The sequence below is a fragment of the Lagopus leucura genome, unplaced genomic scaffold, assembly GCF_019238085.1.
Source record: "Lagopus leucura isolate 7727_CA_CO unplaced genomic scaffold, USGS_WTPT01 Super-Scaffold_100002, whole genome shotgun sequence".
NCBI lineage: Eukaryota > Metazoa > Chordata > Aves > Galliformes > Phasianidae > Lagopus > Lagopus leucura.
Genome location: NW_024962263.1, coordinates 64,912,637 through 64,931,289, shown reverse-complemented (window position 1 = coordinate 64,931,289; position 18,653 = coordinate 64,912,637). Strand labels below are relative to the sequence as shown.

At 35.4% G+C, this 18,653-nt stretch overlaps 1 protein-coding gene across 5 annotated transcripts in view; it reads right to left on the bottom strand.

Annotated features, from left to right (window-relative positions):
- RALYL (RALY RNA binding protein like) overlaps positions 1–18,653 on the bottom strand; it is a 192,027-nt gene that overhangs the window by 41,414 nt on the left and 131,960 nt on the right. For all 5 annotated transcript variants that reach the window (XM_042870079.1, XM_042870075.1, XM_042870077.1 and 2 more), the window contains exon 3: positions 15,363–15,395. In XM_042870079.1, the coding sequence (XP_042726013.1) occupies positions 15,363–15,395 (33 nt within the window). The remainder of the gene's footprint in view (positions 1–15,362; positions 15,396–18,653) is intronic.

Genomic DNA, 18,653 nt, shown 5'->3' with positions numbered 1-18,653 from the left:
TTCTTGGAAACAACAAATTCTGTTGTGCATCTGAGTCACCCTTAGCTAATATCACTATTTTTCCCCACACGTACAAAGATGTACTTGTAAATCATAAATGTTGACAAACCAGACATAATGCATCTTAATTCAATTGACAGCACTATCACCATTTATACTGTCAATTGCTTCTCTGTCGTCAGTAAAATATTAAATACAAAAGCAATATTCTCTTAATCAAATTCTTTTTAGAAAGCACATATCAATGTAATGGTTGAAGCTAGCACTCCTGTCACTTGTAAAACCATTTCTCTTGTCATATAAAAAGAGTGCTAGAAATTGCTTCTGTCGAGTGTAAAAAAGAATCAGTCTAAACTGATGTTATATTAAAAAATATATAGAGAGATGAGAGGAGCATAACTAGATGATCTGGGGAATAAGCACTGGCAAGTTTCCCTGTAAGAAATTACTCAGATGGCAATGACTTCCATGAGCTATTAAAAAAAGCAGAGTCTTTGAATACTTTTCAGCGGATGGTTACCCACACTCCCCAAAGACAAGAATTTAATTTGTGCTAATTAACATGTTAATTGATAAACTCACTACCAGTTTCCAAAGCTAGGGGAATGCGTGGGCTGAATTCAATCTTTAATTTAGAAACGATTCAATTTTAATTAAGGATGAAGATCGTGGTAGAAGTGAAAGAACACTTCTCTTTTGCAGTTCAGGCCACATGTTCTGCAGAGAAAGACAACAGTCTCCACAGTCCACTTGTTGCTGGTATACATTTTAGTAAAAAACAAATTCTTATCAGTGGTTCCTTCAGCAGATATATTCCTGGAGATTTATAGCAAAAAGGAGGGACAGAGCCAAAGGAGGACAAGAAGATATGGAAAAGTATTTTGGACTCATTTCCATATGCAGTTACGAGGGCAAATAGGAATGGTTAAAAACAATAAAGTACCTCCTAAATCCCTGATTTCATCTCAAACTGTCAGATGATTGGACATAACCTACTGTTTGCATTTACCAATTGTCATAACAGTTTTGTTAACATAAGTAAATAAAGTATTATTCTGATTGTGTTCAGTTTAAAAAGGGCAAGGTAACATATTTTGTATGTTTTCCATGTATTTATCTGTTTTCCATGAAGTGGATAAGTATGGAATCAGATATTAATAATATAGAAAAGAGTATGATACTGTAAATGGAGACATTATTTCAGTAAAACTGAGAAGCTTTTGGGAAATCTTTGTCCGAAGAGATATGTTTTGCCCAACTATGACAGCTATACATAAAATAGTTTGACTGACATACAGTATTCAATTTCCAGTACCCATTAAACAATCTCTCTGCAGGCACTCAGCAAAATCTGCAATATGATTAGGCTGGTTTTTTTGTTTTTTTGTTTTCTTTTCATCTTACACATACTTAGCATGGGCTCATCGTCTCTCCTCCCAACTATTTTCAGTAAAATGTATATTGGGGAAACTGCTGAACTCATTCTCCAACCTGAATCTGAGGCAAAACAAAAGGGTAAATATTAAAAACTACCTATGGACAGTCAAATACTTTGCATTAGATTTTCCCACTTAGATATTTCCCTGTAAAGGATAAAGGAAAGCTTGTGTAGCACATGATAGAAACGACATTAAGATTAATATTCAGACTCCAGCGAATCATCTAATCTGGGAGCAATTTATGGCAGCCAAATGGGCATGAACAATACAGGACTTTCAAGGCAAAATTTAGCCCAAACAGTTTTCTATACAGCTAAGCATCAGAATTATTCCCAACAAAACCTATTTGTAGCTGCAAGGAAAGACACTGAACATTGTTAGCCTGCTGATATTTAGAAACAAAGTAATGTTTTCTACAGAAAGAAGCATAAAAAATCTACTTAATGTCTCTCTGTCCTTTCTTCTCCTGCTGTTAAACTATTTTCTGTCATCTAAAGTAATCTCCAATTACTTGTGTTTCTCATGGGAACGTACTATACTAAGGTAATGAAAAAGCTTTCCAGTGTGAAGTGGCCTACCATGTCCCAAGGTGCTCTTTAATTGTATAGATTGACTGGGAAATTCTTGATGTCTGTATGGTAGAGTAATGAGTCCCACCTCTTAAAAATGCATTTCAGATTCAGTGTATTCGAGGTACTACTGTCAGACTGTGCACAAGTGATTGATTATCCAATTTATTAGCAATATTGTATACATTGCACGAGTATGGTGTGACAAATACAGAAGACTGCCATTGACAGGTGCAGGAATAAGTGATGGGTTTAGGCTTTGAAGTGTTTCTACAGCATTTCACTGAACAGCAGATTGATAAATTAAAATCACATTGGTAGCACTGAAGCTGAAAGACTAACTGCTTAAGATTACAAAAACAGATCTCTGGAAACTTTATGTAGTCTCCAGAGAAGTAGTCTTAGAAGCACTGAATAGAACAGAAAGGCACAGCTCACAGAAGATTAATCAATTTCAATATGACGGTGTCAGAGTTTATGTAAAGAAAAAGTGCTTCTAGAAAGCTGCAACATTCTTTTCTTTCTCCTCTCTCCCTTTCTCATACTGTAAATACTTAAATTTTGTTTTGTACTCATACAAAAAGTTTACAGATGTAGTGGGTTTTTTTTTGTTTTTTTTTTTTTTTTTTTTTTAAATTGAATAACTCAAGGTTTAGCTTTAAATTGTCAAAACAGAGATAATTGTCACGGTCCTGAGAATGGCATGTGAAGACAAGACATACTGCCTTATCATTTTTTTTTTAATTTTTTTTTTTTTTTTTTGAAGAATGTACCGTTAGTAAAGTTACAAGATAAATGGAAATACCAGATACTGTGAATCTGAGAAAGCATTCTTGTACTCCTGACCTGTTGTGCAATAAATTTCATGGTAATTGGTTGTGGGAAACGCATATGATAAAAAGGATATTCCTTAACTGAGAAGGAGACTAGACCCAATTCCAGCCTTTATAGAGATAAGTGGAAGGACAGCTGTGCAATTGACTTTATGGTCTGGTTTCAGCTAGAGCAGAGCTGACTTTTTCATAGTGTTTGATACAGTGTTGTGTTTTGGCGTTAGTAGAAAAAACAGTGATGATTAACACTGATATTTTAGTTGTTGCTGAGCAGTGCTGCACAGAGCCAGAAATGTTTCAGTATCTCATACTGCCCTTCCAGCAAAAGGACAACCAGAACAGCTGACCCAAACTAGTTAAAGAGGTAATCCAGACCATATTACATCATGAAAAAAGCACGGGGAGTTGGCTGCTCAGGAACTGGCTGGACATCAGTTGCAGGTGGTTAGCAATAGAATGATATAATGATAATGATTATATTTATATATATAAAATACTATATATATATATATATATATAATTATATATATATATATATATAAAATATAATTATCATTACTATTATTTTTCCTGTCCTGTCACAGTAAGCTTTTATTTCAGTCCATGAGTTCTACTTTACCCTCCTCTTCCACCCCCCCCTCCAGTTTTCTCCACAAACCTTCTGGGAGAGGGGAGTGAGTGGAAGGTTGTGTGCTTTCTGGTTGCATGTTCACTTAAATCACAGCACACAGTACTTTATATTGCCTAGCTCAGTGCTAACTATACAGACTACATTTCCCTTGGTTTCTGAAAAATACATGCCTAGTAATGCTATTAATGGAAAGGCATGTCTGTTCACTTTCCATAATACAGAGGAAAAAATCGCCAATATTTCTTTTCTGTAAGTGAATAAATAAGTCAGAGACTAAGTAATTTCTAAAATAACAGGATAGAGACCATTTGATTTACATAAGGGAATTCAAAGTCTCCACTCTCAATTCCCCCACAGTTGATCCATAATAAAGTTCCTGAAATTAGAGGATCGGATATAATTCTTTACTTTAAGTACACATATGGAATGCTTCCAATGTATTGGAATCTCACAAGGGAGAGAGGTTGTTCAAGGTGACTCACTGAGGTGCAATATATGGTAAAACAGTTCTGATGACTTCCATCATGGTATTAGTATTGCTGTTACTGTTTGCAACTTTTGACATGAACTAGAAATCCTAATTTCTTATCACACAGATATGACTAGAGTGTGACTCATTTAGTTGAAAAGTTTCCACTTTTTTTTTAATATGCAAAGAGATATAGCTCAAGGCTAGTCAACAGACCTTATTCCTCTTATTAAAAAATAATATGATTTTTTTGCATGTTCTAACACATCAGCTGATATTGGAGACTAGCCCCTTAGCCTCTACAACTTGCCTTAGGCAAGCTCAGACATCTCCTGCAGTTGTATTGGGCTGTCTGCCACGGGCAAGAACTAAGGCTCTTCATCTACCTTTTTTTGTTTGTTTGTTTTAAGAGAAAACATCTAAACTGGAACACTTTTCAGCTTAGGGAGAGATCTTTCTCAACTTTTCAAACACAATAAGAATAGGAGACAAATGATATAGATGACTTTAACCAGTTTTTGATCTCTCAAAATACAGTAGCCACAATTTGGTAATAAAGAAAGAATAGCTTTCTTTATTAGTCCTTTCTGAGAATTAGGACTTATTAGAAACTCCTGAAGGAGATGATCTCCATGCAGAGAAGCTTCCCTTTTGGCTGCCAGTCCTTAAATGAGGTTAGGATGAAGCCTGGTCACACAAGCAGCTGTACTTCCAAGGTTGGCTACACATCTTTACCGGATGCTCAGTCATTGGTTCAAGACATGTTCTAATAGTTCCCATACAATTGGGCTCCTGTCTTTGTGGGTATGTAGGGAAGGTAATCTGTGTGCTCTTCTGCTTTATTATGACTGGTTTCCTTCTTTATGATGACCTCCACACTGTAAGAGCTTCTACTCTGAGGCTTACAGTGAGGGACAATATGGGATATTCATCATTTACTTATTTCCTCATTTGAAAGTTTGTGATAAACATCTGATTTTGAATTGTCAGGTTACATTTTTGTTTTCAGATTTAACCTGTTTTTTTTCCAGCTGTAAGCTCCTTAAAATATGACAGTCACATTTTGCAAATAATGTTTCTTTGACATATTTTGGTATCATGACTGAAGTTGACTTAGTGATTTACAGCCTTCCAGTTACATTTAAAAACAAAAAAAAATTAGGGAGGTATGTGATCATATCCCCATTTTCACCTTCCACAGCCTAGATATTTCAGGAGAATTCTTGATGTAATTGTATTTGGCTTCAAGGAAACAATTGCAAAGATTTACATTTTGGAAACTTATGTTTGGAGCAGTAGGCAAGTTTTATTAGCTCATTATCATCTGTTAAGAGTGTCATATTTATGTCTGAACAAGACATCACATTTAATGACCATAACATGAGAATTTAGAATTAATTCTAATCCAGCTTGAGTAGAATATACACAAATTCTTCTTTAGTCTTACCAACCTTGGCAAAAATGATTATATGTATATAAAAATTAAAAGTGATACTCTCATTTAAAATACATTTATCACCTGTAAGATATAGTAATTGTCTTAGCTCCTGGACTATTGCTTGTACATTCAATTTTTTTCTTTTCCATAAAGGTTAATTTCATAACACTTCAGAAGGTAAGGAGACCACTTCAGAAAAGAGGGCTCAAGAAATTTTATGTTTCTATTATTGCCATATTCTTTCCCCATATCATGTGGTCACTCCCTGACTTGAGTGGATCTAACTATCAGATTAGTGTTAGTAAGCATTTACAGAAAGTTTCATTTGGAGTGTTTTATCACTCTGTGAAATATACTTTAGAAGATAACAATATAAACAAAATCTTATTCTGCTTTTACATGCTATACTGAATTAAGCTGCCATCAGTCATCAGGATTGCCTGAAGTATCTCTTCTCAAAACACAGGACTGTGAAGGAATTGAAACCGTTAACATCTCTCTCTATCTCCTCCTTCTCATTCTTGTGAGACTCCTCTCACACAATTTTTGTCTTCTCCTAGCAAAAGAACATTACCATTATTCTCCCTCATGACTTACATGACTGGAATGTTATTTTTCTATGAATGCTCTACATAGCAAGACAGTTTTATAGCCTATAAAATATCAGCCAGAACATGAAATACAACCAAATACTGACATATAGACAAGGTCTGCTTAAACCAAATGGTATTTGATTCCAAGTTTAAAGTGTAATCATGATTAGTATGTGTGTGTGTATGTGAATAAAAAGATTACTTTTGCAAAGAAACAAAATCTTTTTCAATACCTCTCAAGTACTTCCACAATGATATGTGAACACTTTGGCACAACAGTGCTATAAAAGCTGCACTAACAACCTATAGTTTTGCCTCACTAATTTTACTGCCTCAGAATATATAATTTGCATATCCTGGTGTACTTCATTGACTCCAAAAAAAGGACAGCTCTGCAGGAAGAATTATGTTACTTGAGAAATGCTTCGCATTTCCTCTTGCGTGTATTGATTTTAATTTCCGTAAGAGTGTTCACTATTTTCAAGTAGTCAACAAATATTTCATAGGAAAAATGTGGTCTGAAAATTGGTGATCTTTCATTTTGACTACTTGGTGTTCAGAGTGTTTCTGAAAATCCACCAGTAGTTTCTGTCCCTTGATTTAGGTGGCAATAGAATAAATGAGAACATATCCAGTAGGTAAATGATCCAGTTGGCAAATGATTGCTTTTGATAAAATTTGCAATTTAATATGACTTAGAAGTACTTTCTAGTGTCTATCTGGTTGGTTATGAAAATATTTTACGCAATTACTATGGGACAATACCTGATTCAGCCACACAACCTTACCCATTAGAGGGTTCCTAGACCTAAGTGTGAATTCAGAAAAAGTGCTTTTTGTATGTCATTAGTGGCAACTGAAAAGAAAAAAAAGTAACTCTAGAATCATATAATTGTTTGAATTGGAGGGGACCATAAAAGATCATCTGGTCCAACTCCCCAGCAGTGAACAGGGACACCTACAGCTCCATCATGTTGCTCAGAGCCCTGCCCAGTCTGACCTTTTATGTGCTCAGGAACAAGGCATCCATCTTGTTACAGTGGGCAACCTGTTCCAGTGCTTTCCCACCCTTACCATGAAAAAATATTTTTTCTCATATCCAGTCTAAATCTCTCCTGTTTTAGTTTAAATCCATTTCCCTTTGTCCTATCACAGCAGAAAAATGACAACAACAAAACCAGTAACTTCAGATTTGTGGGAAATGGATGTATGGTTTTTAAATTAAAAAAGATGTTTTAGCGTTATCTACATAAATCACTACCATGGCAACATAAATTACCACTTTCTAGTTATACATGTCAGTTCTTTGAATTTCTACTTCAGGTTTAAGGCACTCACCTCAGCACTGAATTTTACTGCAGTATGGGATTGTAAAAAAATTATTTTTGTTGACCAAGACTGATCTTGGCATGAATTTGGAAACAAAATTGAAGCCTTTTCTAGCAAAAGTGATTAATTAAAAGTCTTAGCAATAAATAGCACAGTTATGTTAAGACACAATATAATGTAACTTCTATTTATTTACTGTATATAACAGCAGTAGAATTCTTACAACCTGTGTGTACTAATGGAAAAACATGTGGTTGATGTCAGCAGATCTGCATTTTGGTCCAAAGAATGATAAGAATTATAAGAACCCAACCTGACCTTGTGATAAAAGAATCCCAAAATTATATTAATAACTACAAACTGCTTTTGAACTGCACTTTATAGTTGCAACTAAAGGAAAAAAAACAAAACAAAACAAAACAAAAACACACAAAAAAACCAGTCAAAATCATGTTCCTCATTCTGAAAGTAGAGAGCAGTTTGGATGAAGTGGAGACTACTGTATATGAACCTAATTACTCTAAACATAGTCCTGCTTCTTTTCAAATTATGGTGTGTAAAGACGTTATAGTAATGTATGTGCAAAGTCATCTGTAAATGATGTCTGAGCTGCCTGAACTCTCAAATTAAGCTAACTTTTATCAGATGATTTATCTTTCAAGCTGAAATTTTGCCTAGTATCAGGACATATCCTGATTTTATTTCAAATGAAGGATACACTGCAGCACACTAATGCACAGTGAGCACTGCAATAAGGTAAGATGTGATTTATCATTTCTTAGTATCATACACAAGGCCATTGACAGAATAACGCTAAAGACAACATCTAGCTTGAAGCTTAATAACATTTTAAAAACACCAACAATTAGGAGAGGGAAGTGTGATCTATAGTTTCCTCTGAGTTAGCAGGGTTTCTCTTCTTTCTACATTGCCTCTTTAAGGAAGATTCATGCCCTGGAATGGGCCATTCTCCTGATCTCTGAGGAGAATCAGAGGTTGAAAATATCACTGCATGCTGTCATGCATACAACAGCTCACAAGCCTTTCCTGTCTATTCACAGAGTTGGAAGACACTAGGAGATGTATGGTCCAGCCTCCTGTCCAAAGCACAATGACATCCAGGGCTACAGAAGAGCCTTGCCTATCTGAGATTAGAAAATTTCAGTGGATGGAGATTCTACAACCTTTCTGGATGACATCTTCCATTTCTTCCACCATCAACTCTGGTGATGTAGCTATCTTTACACAGCACTTTAATGAAATTATCAAAGTGCAACACTCATACCTGAGAAATAGGAAGGGATATTACTATTATATATATCAGATCTCTCCAAACACTGATTTAGTAATCTGTAGGCCGGTGACTACTCGTTGGGCAACCACCAGCAACAGTGAGTTTGAAGTAAATAGTGCTGTTTCATATTGAGATTACATACCCAGAAAATATAGAGAAAATATAGTCAGAAAAATACAATCAGAAAAATATAATCATAAAATATAGTCCTTCCTTCTTCCATCTTCCGTTTTAAGATTATTGTCTCGCTTTTTGCTTTTGTGTTGTCCTTTCCCCAATAATTTCCTCTCTATCCTCATATTCCTCTACTCCTGTTTCTATTTATTTATTTATTTATTTATTTATTTATTCCCCAAGAATGTTTCAACCTCCTCACCACACTTCATTTCCTTATCCATAATTTTTCCCTCTTTAGAAAGGGAAAATGCCACAACACAGTTGAGATTATGGTTATTTAGTATTGAGGTACTAACATTACTCAACATTAATGAGCTCAATAGCTATTGTTTTTCTAGAAATACTAATGAAAGGGTAGTCTTGGATGACAGAAATAGCAGAAACTAAACAAAAGGAAAAGCAAATAGAATAACCAAAAGAGAAAAAAGTGATCTCATGCTCTATTGCTTTTCTCAATTATGAACCCCACTGTTACTGATCATTATAGACAGAGAGGAAAATAGGAATTTATTAAGGTGCATATTTGTTAAGTTTGTTGCTAATAAAAGTTAATGGATTTAGGAAAAGACTTTTTTCCCCCCAAATGTATTACTATAATTTCTATGTGATATATATTTCTTTGTGTGTGTGAAAATAGAAATACTGTAGAATATCAGGCAAACAAAGGAAACAAAAAATAATAATTTACATTACAGATGAGTAGAAAAATACATAATCTGGGATCTTTAAACAACAAACAATGATAGAAAACCATCAAGTTCAGTAAATGGAACAAAACATTATCTGTTACTGTGACTTCGTAATCTATTCCTCACAGATATACTCAAGAAAAAAACGAAGAAACAACTTTTTATATATTTACAAAACAGTGATAATTCATCTAGTGTTTCAGAGAAAACCATTATAGAAAAATCCTAGTCCTTATGGCTTTTAGTAAATTGCTGAAAGATAAGTACGTCAACGATACTGCTTGAAATTAAACCACACAGGCTTTCAGTATCTTCCATATAAAGATTCCTAGCTTTCCATGTTAGCTATTGCACCTAATTCATTGCTATCTCTCTGGGGACTAACTAGGCAGTCTCACCACATGTAAAGCCCCTGTAGTCTTCTAACTCCTGTTGGTGGCCATAGTTTAAATAAATTGTCAAGTATGTGCAGCCCTCCCATGTTTTTCATGTAAGTGCAAACCCTGAATACCTAGACTGCATGAAAATGGCAGTTATAAATTATTTTCAGGTAGGCAGTGTTACTGGTTTCATATTAACAGTGCAAAATGATTCAACTATCTCTTCTTTTCCTCTTTTTCACTCCACTGAAGGAAAATAATTTCGTAGTTATCTTTCTTCAAAAACCAGATGAGAACAGTAAGAATAGTGTCTGCTCCTTCAGCTGGTGCTATCTGATAATAAGAATGAGAAGCATTATTGGTGTTTGTTCTACAAGAGCTACAGAATGTGGGTATGTTCTGCTTTGTGCCTCATAACCTAGTGTCTGAAAAAAAAGCACAGACTATGAATTGAAATAGTCTTTATAATATGGAAGTGGATTGATTAATTCATAACAATGGGAATTTGGTTTTAACCAGGCATTTAATTTTAACTGTCAATTCTTAAGAATAAGATCCCTCAAAAAGATGTCTGTGTTCAGGACTTTCTACAGATTTTCTGCAAAACATCCTTATTGAAAAGAAGCCTTCAAACAGAAAATATGGGAGACAAATTCTAGCTGTTAGATATTTCTCAGAATAATTCTGCAAGAAGAAAATTAAGGAATTTTTCCTTGTGCATTTTGGAAGTATTTCATAAAGTTCAGCACATCTACATTCCTTCAACTGTTCTAGAAATACTTCTGATTTAAATGGTATTTTGATTAGGCTGTGATTTGAAAATACAAACCCATGGCTATTCTGTATTTTCTATAATCATATACTGTCTAGAAACAGGATCTTTGTGAAGAAGGCAGTAGTTCATTCAGAATTGTAGTGGCTTTACTGAGAATGTCAAAAAATACAGCAATTAGTGCCTGTTGTACCTCTCTTCTTTCTTACAAGACAGACAACTATTCATCATGTAAAAAATGCACACAACACGTTAATTTCAGATACAGCTCTCTCTGGGCTTTACTCCTAAATTTATAATGTTTACGGCAACCAGTCAATCTTGAAAATAAAAGAAAAAGTCAGATGTTTGTATTGTATTTTCTTAAACATGTACACAAAAGAAAGAGATTGAATCTCAGCTGACAGTCAGATGCATAAAACACACATGGGTATTTTCAAAGCCCATTACACTGAACAGCTATTGCTTGCTTACCAAGAAGTAGTCCCATTTCTGCATCGGGTGTAGATGCATCTAAGCTCTTGCTAGACTTGGAAAAATCAGCTCTGTTTCTTACTTGCTCCCTTTGTCTCTTCTGAATTCAACAATATGCAACATATTATTAAATGGCGCTGAGAAAGAGGACAAACAGTTTTTAAAAGTTTGAAGAACTTACATGATGGATTTTATTTTGTTTTGTTTTGTATTTTACAACTGCATGTTTTAAATGAAAGACTAGATATTGTTTTAAAAGCTACATACAGTTGTATCTAGCTACAAACCACTGATTTAAAAAATTGTTATTGTGTGAGTATGGGTTGCGTTGCACTGGCACAGCTTGCTCAAGGGCTGTGGAGTCTCTTCCTTGGAGATCTTCAGAAGCCTTGTCTGGACATGGCCCTGAACCTCCTGCTCTGAGTATCCCTGCTGGAGGAGGGGATGGCTCCTTCTGAGGACCCTGCCAACCTCAGCCATTACTACCCATCTCTTGCATAGCGAATGATGGAGCACTGGTGTGGTGGTTTCACATTTGTAAGAAGCCAAGCTCCACCATGCTGATCTTTCACTTGCTCTCCTCAAAAGGACAGAGGGGAAAATACGATGAAAACTAAACCCTGGTATGTTGAGATAAGTGAGATTCTTTAATAGTTACTGTCACAGGTAAAACAAATTCAGTGTATGGAGAATATTGTAATTTAATGTCAACTACCAGCAGACTAAAGGAGTGAGAACTAAAAACAAACCCAGAACATCTTTCTTCCCATCCAGCTTCTCCCTCTGAGTGGAGCAGGGGAATGGGAAATTGTGGTTGTGGTTCAGTTAATCTCTGCTGCTTCCTCATGATCACTCTCTGCCTCTGCTCCATGTGCGGTCCCTCCCACAGATGCCATCCTTTCCAAACTGATACCATGTGCCCTTCCCACAGACTACAGCTGTCCCAGCACTGCCCCAGCACAGCTCCATACCATGGGGTGCATTCTTCAGGAGAGCACTGTTCCCACAGGTACAGTTCTTCCAGCCCTCCTGCCCCACCATGGACTGTTTCCATGGGCTACAGCTCTGGTCTAGAGCTGCTTCTGTGGGGATATCCATAGGCTGCAGCTCCTTCAGCCACATCTGCTGCTGCCTGTGGGCTCCTCCATGGCTGCATATGGAGATCTGCTCCACTTGGTACCCGTAGGTTGCAGAAAGACAGCCTGCTCCTCCATGGGCCTTTCCTGGGCTGTGGGAGTTCCTGCTCTGGACCTGGAGCAACTTCTGACCTCCTTCTGCACTGACCTTGTTGCATGTAGGACTGTTCTCTCACATTTCTCACTCCTCTCTCCTAGCTGCTGTTGTGCAGCAGTTTTTCCCTTTCCTGAATTTATTCTCCCAGGGCACACCCAGCATCACTCATGGCTCTGCTGTGGCAGTGCTGGGTCTCTTTTGGAGCAGCAGGAGTTGTCTCTGATCTGACATGGGGCACTGAGGGCTTGTCATGGAGACCACCCTTGCAGCCCCCCCACCAACACAACTTTGTCACGTTAACAAAATACCCTGCTATATCTTTTTGCATAAAAAGAAAAATAAATGCAATTTCCTTTACTGAGGGAGTACAGGAGATGTTGTCTCCCAGCATTTGAGAGACAGACCACAACAGTGAGAGGTGAGGTCTGCTTGTGTCAATCACTGTCTGCTTTCTGAGAGAGAATAAGCAATGTGTTGTTTTAAGAATCACTTTTGCATTGTGGGATCTCTTTCTGGAAAGTTGTAGCCCAGTACACACATTGAGTGCTCATGCAAAGCGTGACAGGCTCAAGCTCTTTGGCTGTCCCACTTCATGTTCCCTTCCTCTACCTAAAGAATTAACAATAGAAAAGCATCAGAAAGCCATTATTTTCAACATGGCGAAATGAAAAAGGATAATTAGCTCCTATAGGCAGTATAATGAAAATGTGGAAATAAATCTCTGTTGCAGAAGGGAAATAAATTAAAGGCTTCCCTGCAGGACCATCTGTAGGAACCAAAAGTAATACAAGCTTTTGCTTTTACCAATTCTGGCTTCAAGAGGTGCTGAGGGCACTGGTGTTAGTCTAACCAAGTCTCAGTTTTTTTTTTTTTTTTTTTTTGCAAACAGCCTATCTTAAAGGATAGATTGTTGCAACTATCAGTCTGGTTAAAACCTCAGATACATCTCAGCGTGAGAGCTCATCCTCTGAAACAGTGAATTCCCACATTACTGTGGAACCAGGAGGAACATCTCTCTCAATACAAAGGAGGTGGATGTTTGCTTAGTCCCCTCCTCAGAGCACAATGCTCTTGCTTTTTTTAAAAAAACAAAAAAAAAACAAAAAAAAAAACCTTATTTGAGGTGGATGAAATGTAGCAGTAAAGACAAAATTAGGAAAGAGGTGGTGTCCAATTTTTGCATTTTCAATCATTATCACTATGAACTTGAAAAAATAATTGAAGTACATTACAGACAAACATCTGGAAGGTTCTGGGAAGAAGATAAATATATTTATTCAAGTTAGACTTCCTCAACGGAGTTCAGATTGTCAATAAAGTCGCATGCAATGACTATGGGGAGGTAATGTGCATTTACACCATGGCCACCACTCCTCTCATCTGGACAGGAACCCAAACACAAAAGATAACCTTTCCTCCTAGGTTCTCATCCATATATACCTTAAAATTGCAAGCCGAGTTCTTCAAATCATGGCATGAGCTACAAACATACAATTGATTATTTTATGATAACTGCTGTTTAAGATGAATTGCTACTACTGGCACAGACATTGCATTTTATTTGCTTCCTGGCATTTATTATTTATTTTTCAATTTTATTTGCTCTTCAGCCACAGCAACATGAAACTTCTTTTTTTTTTTTTTTTTTTTTTTTTTAATAATCTTAAAGTTGAGGTTTTCCTGTAATCATTACAAGAGTATGAAAGTTACAAAGTGGAATAATAGGAAGTAATAATGGAAGTGATTAAATCTGGTAACAAATTTGGACATTCCAAAGCACACAAACCAAGACCACCTCCTTGGTTCCCACTTTCTTGTGCTCCTCCATTTGATGAACATTTCACTTATTATTCAACAATTTTTTTTTTTACTTTTTTTTTTTCCTGGTAGAAAGAAGGTAATTAATTAAATTAAAATGTACTCAAAGAAGCCAAAGTTACTTTGTGCTAAAAAATCTGAAGCATATCCCAATCTTGCTCACACTGATTTGTTGAGTTTCTATGCTCTTAACTGATATACTTTGCTTGCTGTTTTTAATTCACACTTCAGAACCTGAAGTAGTTTTACATCTGTAGTTAATACAGTAACTTGGAAGCTACTGATAGTTATTTGGTAGAATTAACCTTTACATGGCTATTTTGCACTGGCATATTTTATCTGCACTTTACGTTTTTGGTAGCATGAAATACATGGACTTGTGAACGAGGAAAAATGAGAATGGTGAGAAAAAAAGTGTATACAGTTTTGAAGAAAGATGAAGTGGGAATGAGAATGTTAGAGTGAGAATGAGAAAGTGAGGAAAGTTTTATAAGAAGGAAGCTAAACAAAAAATAGGAAGTGAACTTTATACTCAGAAGTAAAACACAGATACCTATCACACACACATATATACATATACATATCGGGAATAAATTTTGTAAAATAATGATTTTTTTTTTAAATGCATCACTTTTAAAAGTAAACTTTTAGAAGGATAAGATAATATTAACAGACTAAGTAACTGTTCTCACGGTTATGTGCCTATGAAGACAATAGCTGTAATAGGTATATCATTGTAAACGTCACCTATAATAAGGCTAAAACATATTTTTCTAATTTACAAATTTGATGTTTTCTTTCTGTTACCAAGTTACCACTAAAACTTTATTTTAAAAGAAACTACCAAATCTTCAGTCATCGGCTTAGACAAGTGGTATAGAGAATATATGACTGAAGAATCAAAACAATGAAAACAAAATAATAAAGCAGCTAATTTTTGCTACAATGTTAAATTCTTAAATGTTTTTTTTTTTTTTTTAAATATATATATATATATATACATATATATTTAGTCAGTAGAATCAAAACATACATTCTAGTAATTTTTTTGGAAGAAAGATACCTACAGCTGCTGTCTTTATAGATTGATATCTACTTTTCATAAGCTTAGGTATAGCAAACAACTGAAATGTTGATAAGAGGTATTATCCCATACATTATAATGTATAATAGTTGAATATATAAGTAACAACATTCTATAGAAATAACCATATTCCTACTTACCCAACAGACAGAAAAGGTTCCTTTGATTCAAGTCTGTCAAGCAAATAACATGAGTTTAATATATAAATATTAATTCAATTTTGTAACAATCATATTATTGGTTTGAAATGAATACTCTCAATATGAAATTAATTTGGGGATGAATGCACAATCTGAAAAGCATGGAAGGATTTGACCCATTATCCAAGGAGCTTCAGCTGAAAGGAGCCTCATTTACTTGACTGAACTTTGGTTTAGCAATCATTTATGAAGCAGCACATCTAAATGCTTTAAACCTCAATGATTCAGATGATCAGGCTAGATTGAGCAAGTAAAGGATTTTTTTTTTCCCCTTAATGACAATGTTTCAGGAAAGATAATTATCTTTTATTTTTTTTTCAAATTTAAATAAAAACAAAATAATAATAAACATAATAAACATAATTTTTTGTGTGTAAATTTTAAATACTTCCCTAATTTTCCTTATTTGATGGCTTTTACACCCATTTTGTTTACTTTTTGCTATCTTCTATTTCTATAACATGCTCATTTCTTCATTCTGAGAAATTCTAGCTGATCTGCCACAACCAGCTTTGCACTGGAGCTGAATGTCTCCAGCTTGGTAAATGCTGAATCACACACAGTTCCAAAAAATATCATCAAAAATGTCATTCTCAAATGCCCTGCCATTACTGCTGTCTATGTGAGGAGCTGCACCACTGCAAAGTGTCAGGAGACTCTTTTACTGGTAGATTCCAGCCAACCAGGATGAATTTAACAGTCCTCATCTGTATTATTTTACTCTATTTTTGCTCCACTTTTTGTAACTGGAAGTAATGCCTCCTATTTATTTCCGTGGAAATTACAACAGATACAAAAGAACACAATACACTATTCGATAGAGCTCAGCTACAAAACACAATTTTTCTACATGGTCACCACCACTACCTATGAATTTTTACCAGTGATGAGCAAGAGCTTGTATGCAGCACTCATAAAAATCTGTACCACTGGAGATGACCCACTCTTTCACAGCTTATGAAAAGTTATGACGGCATCCACACTATGAAACTGTTGCCCTTGCTGTCCATCTGTGATAGATCCAAACAGATGGCAGAAGGTGCAAATTCTGGTCTATGAGGTGGGTGTGTTAGGACAGTCCATTCAAGGCTGGCAATGTGCTCCACGGTCTACAAACTGCTATGGAACCTGACATTGTAAGGTGTTGTAAGGAACCAGTGTTGTAAGAGAAAGGCTGTCTTCTTCTCTGGTGTGACTCTGGAACTTTGAGCTTTCAGTTTAGTCAGCATTGTGATGTAGAGGTCAGAACTGATGGTTTGTTTGGGTTCCAGGAAATCAAGAAGGATCACCCCTTTCCTATCCCAAAAAACAGTGCTCATTGCTTTACTCACTGAGAAATGTGTCTTTAATTTTTTCTTTGACTACTAATTCACATGTTGCCACTCTATGGACTGCCATGATGACTCCAGATCATAGTAGTGACACTATGTTCTGTCATCATTAGTGATGAGATCCAAGAAACTATCAACTTCAGCCTTGTATTGGTTGAATAAGTCCCGACAAACTTGCATATGATATTGTTTCTGTTCCTGTGTATTTATAACTGTATTTTTGAAAGCATTATATGATACTGTCATTAAAGAATATTACTTTTTTTTTTTTTTTTGTGAAGTATTAGCTTTTCAAAAAGACATTTTTTACAGTTACCATTGGAAATTTATTTTTCTTACAGTATGTTCTTCAGATGTACTTTAAACCCTATTTTCATGAGATTAGATCTCCAGTGATTTGTAAGAGTGACTTTAGATTTGAGGAAAGTAGAAGTATATCCAAAACACAGTAACTTTTCTCTTGTCCTTATGGGTATACCTGGACTTTTCATTTCTTTCTGGAGTTATAATCCACCTAGAAGTTAATGAATAGAAGAGGAGTCACTGTTGTTTATTACTAGAAGCACAATGGAAGCCTGAAGATGTGTCTGCTTGTATTCCCTGCATGTTTCTCCAGAGCAGCCCCACTGCTGATGCAAATGCTTTCCATCCCAGACTGCTGTGCTGTGCACCAAACTCTCACAGCACCAAGATAATGAGTATCCTGAGATCTCCCATGCTTAAGAAGTATTCCAGAGAGCAATGAAGTGACAGGACCCTTCACATGAGTGCGTCAGTCCTTTTCCTGCAGGATCTGCACCAGTCTCAAACCTAGTTTGTGTTATGCTTTTGCTTTATTTTTTCTCCCATTTTTCTGCTTAGAGTAATGAGTCAATCCTGTAAATTATCCAGAGTTTGGCTCAAGAGATTATCTATGAGCAAAATGAGCAGAAATGAAAAGCCTAGTAACATTTTTGCAGACATCACAGCATAGAAACTATGTGATGAAAAGAGACTTGGCACCGTTACGATGGAGAATATTTTGGTGGATTTTACTTTCATATTAAAAGCATGCGATAGAATGCCCTGCGGACAAAATACTGCAATTAAAAATCTATTTGGAATCCATTCTCAAGATAGAATTCAATTTGATTTAAATAGTGTTGCCCTGAGTTTGACCCCTTGCTAGTATATTCGACTAAATGGTTTTAGATAATTTGCTTCATTACTTTAAATTAGTTCAAGTGTTCCTCATAGTAAAGGAATACAATTATCTGCTGCCCTTTTATTTAAATTTCTAATTCAGTATATGACAAATTAATATAAAGGCTTTAAAATTGCAACACCATATAAAATAACATGCTATATCATTTTTACAAATGCCATTTATAAATAACTTTTATAGATATTTTACTTTCTTTTCTAGCCTGCAGTACACCAAATTCTCTTGAGTTCTGAAAAAATTTCACATAATTAAATGCAGTTTCTCAAAAAGAGTAATACTGATAAGCACTGAGAGAAGTGCTGTCATGCACCTTCTGGAAAAAATGTTAAAACTGAATTTATTTATTTTTTTGAAAAAAAAAAAAAAAAAGTATCATTTATGCAAGAAATACTGAAGTGTGCAGTAAAGAAGAGGAATAATATTTTAATTGGGTAGGAATGGTAATGAAGCTGCACTGATCAGGACTTTTCATTCTTTCCTGAAATGGTTTTCCCACTAGAAAATTTTGGTTTGTCCAAAGGTCTAGGCAAAATATCAATTTGAAAAGTTGGAAGGCAAGTTGACTGGTAACACAAATGGGTCATGGAAGGCTGAGGTTCTCGTTCCTTTTGATTCTGAGTTAAGTTTTATGAAAAGTCTAACGTTCTTACCTAATATAATTGCAAAAGACAAAAATATTTTTATGGTATTAGAGTT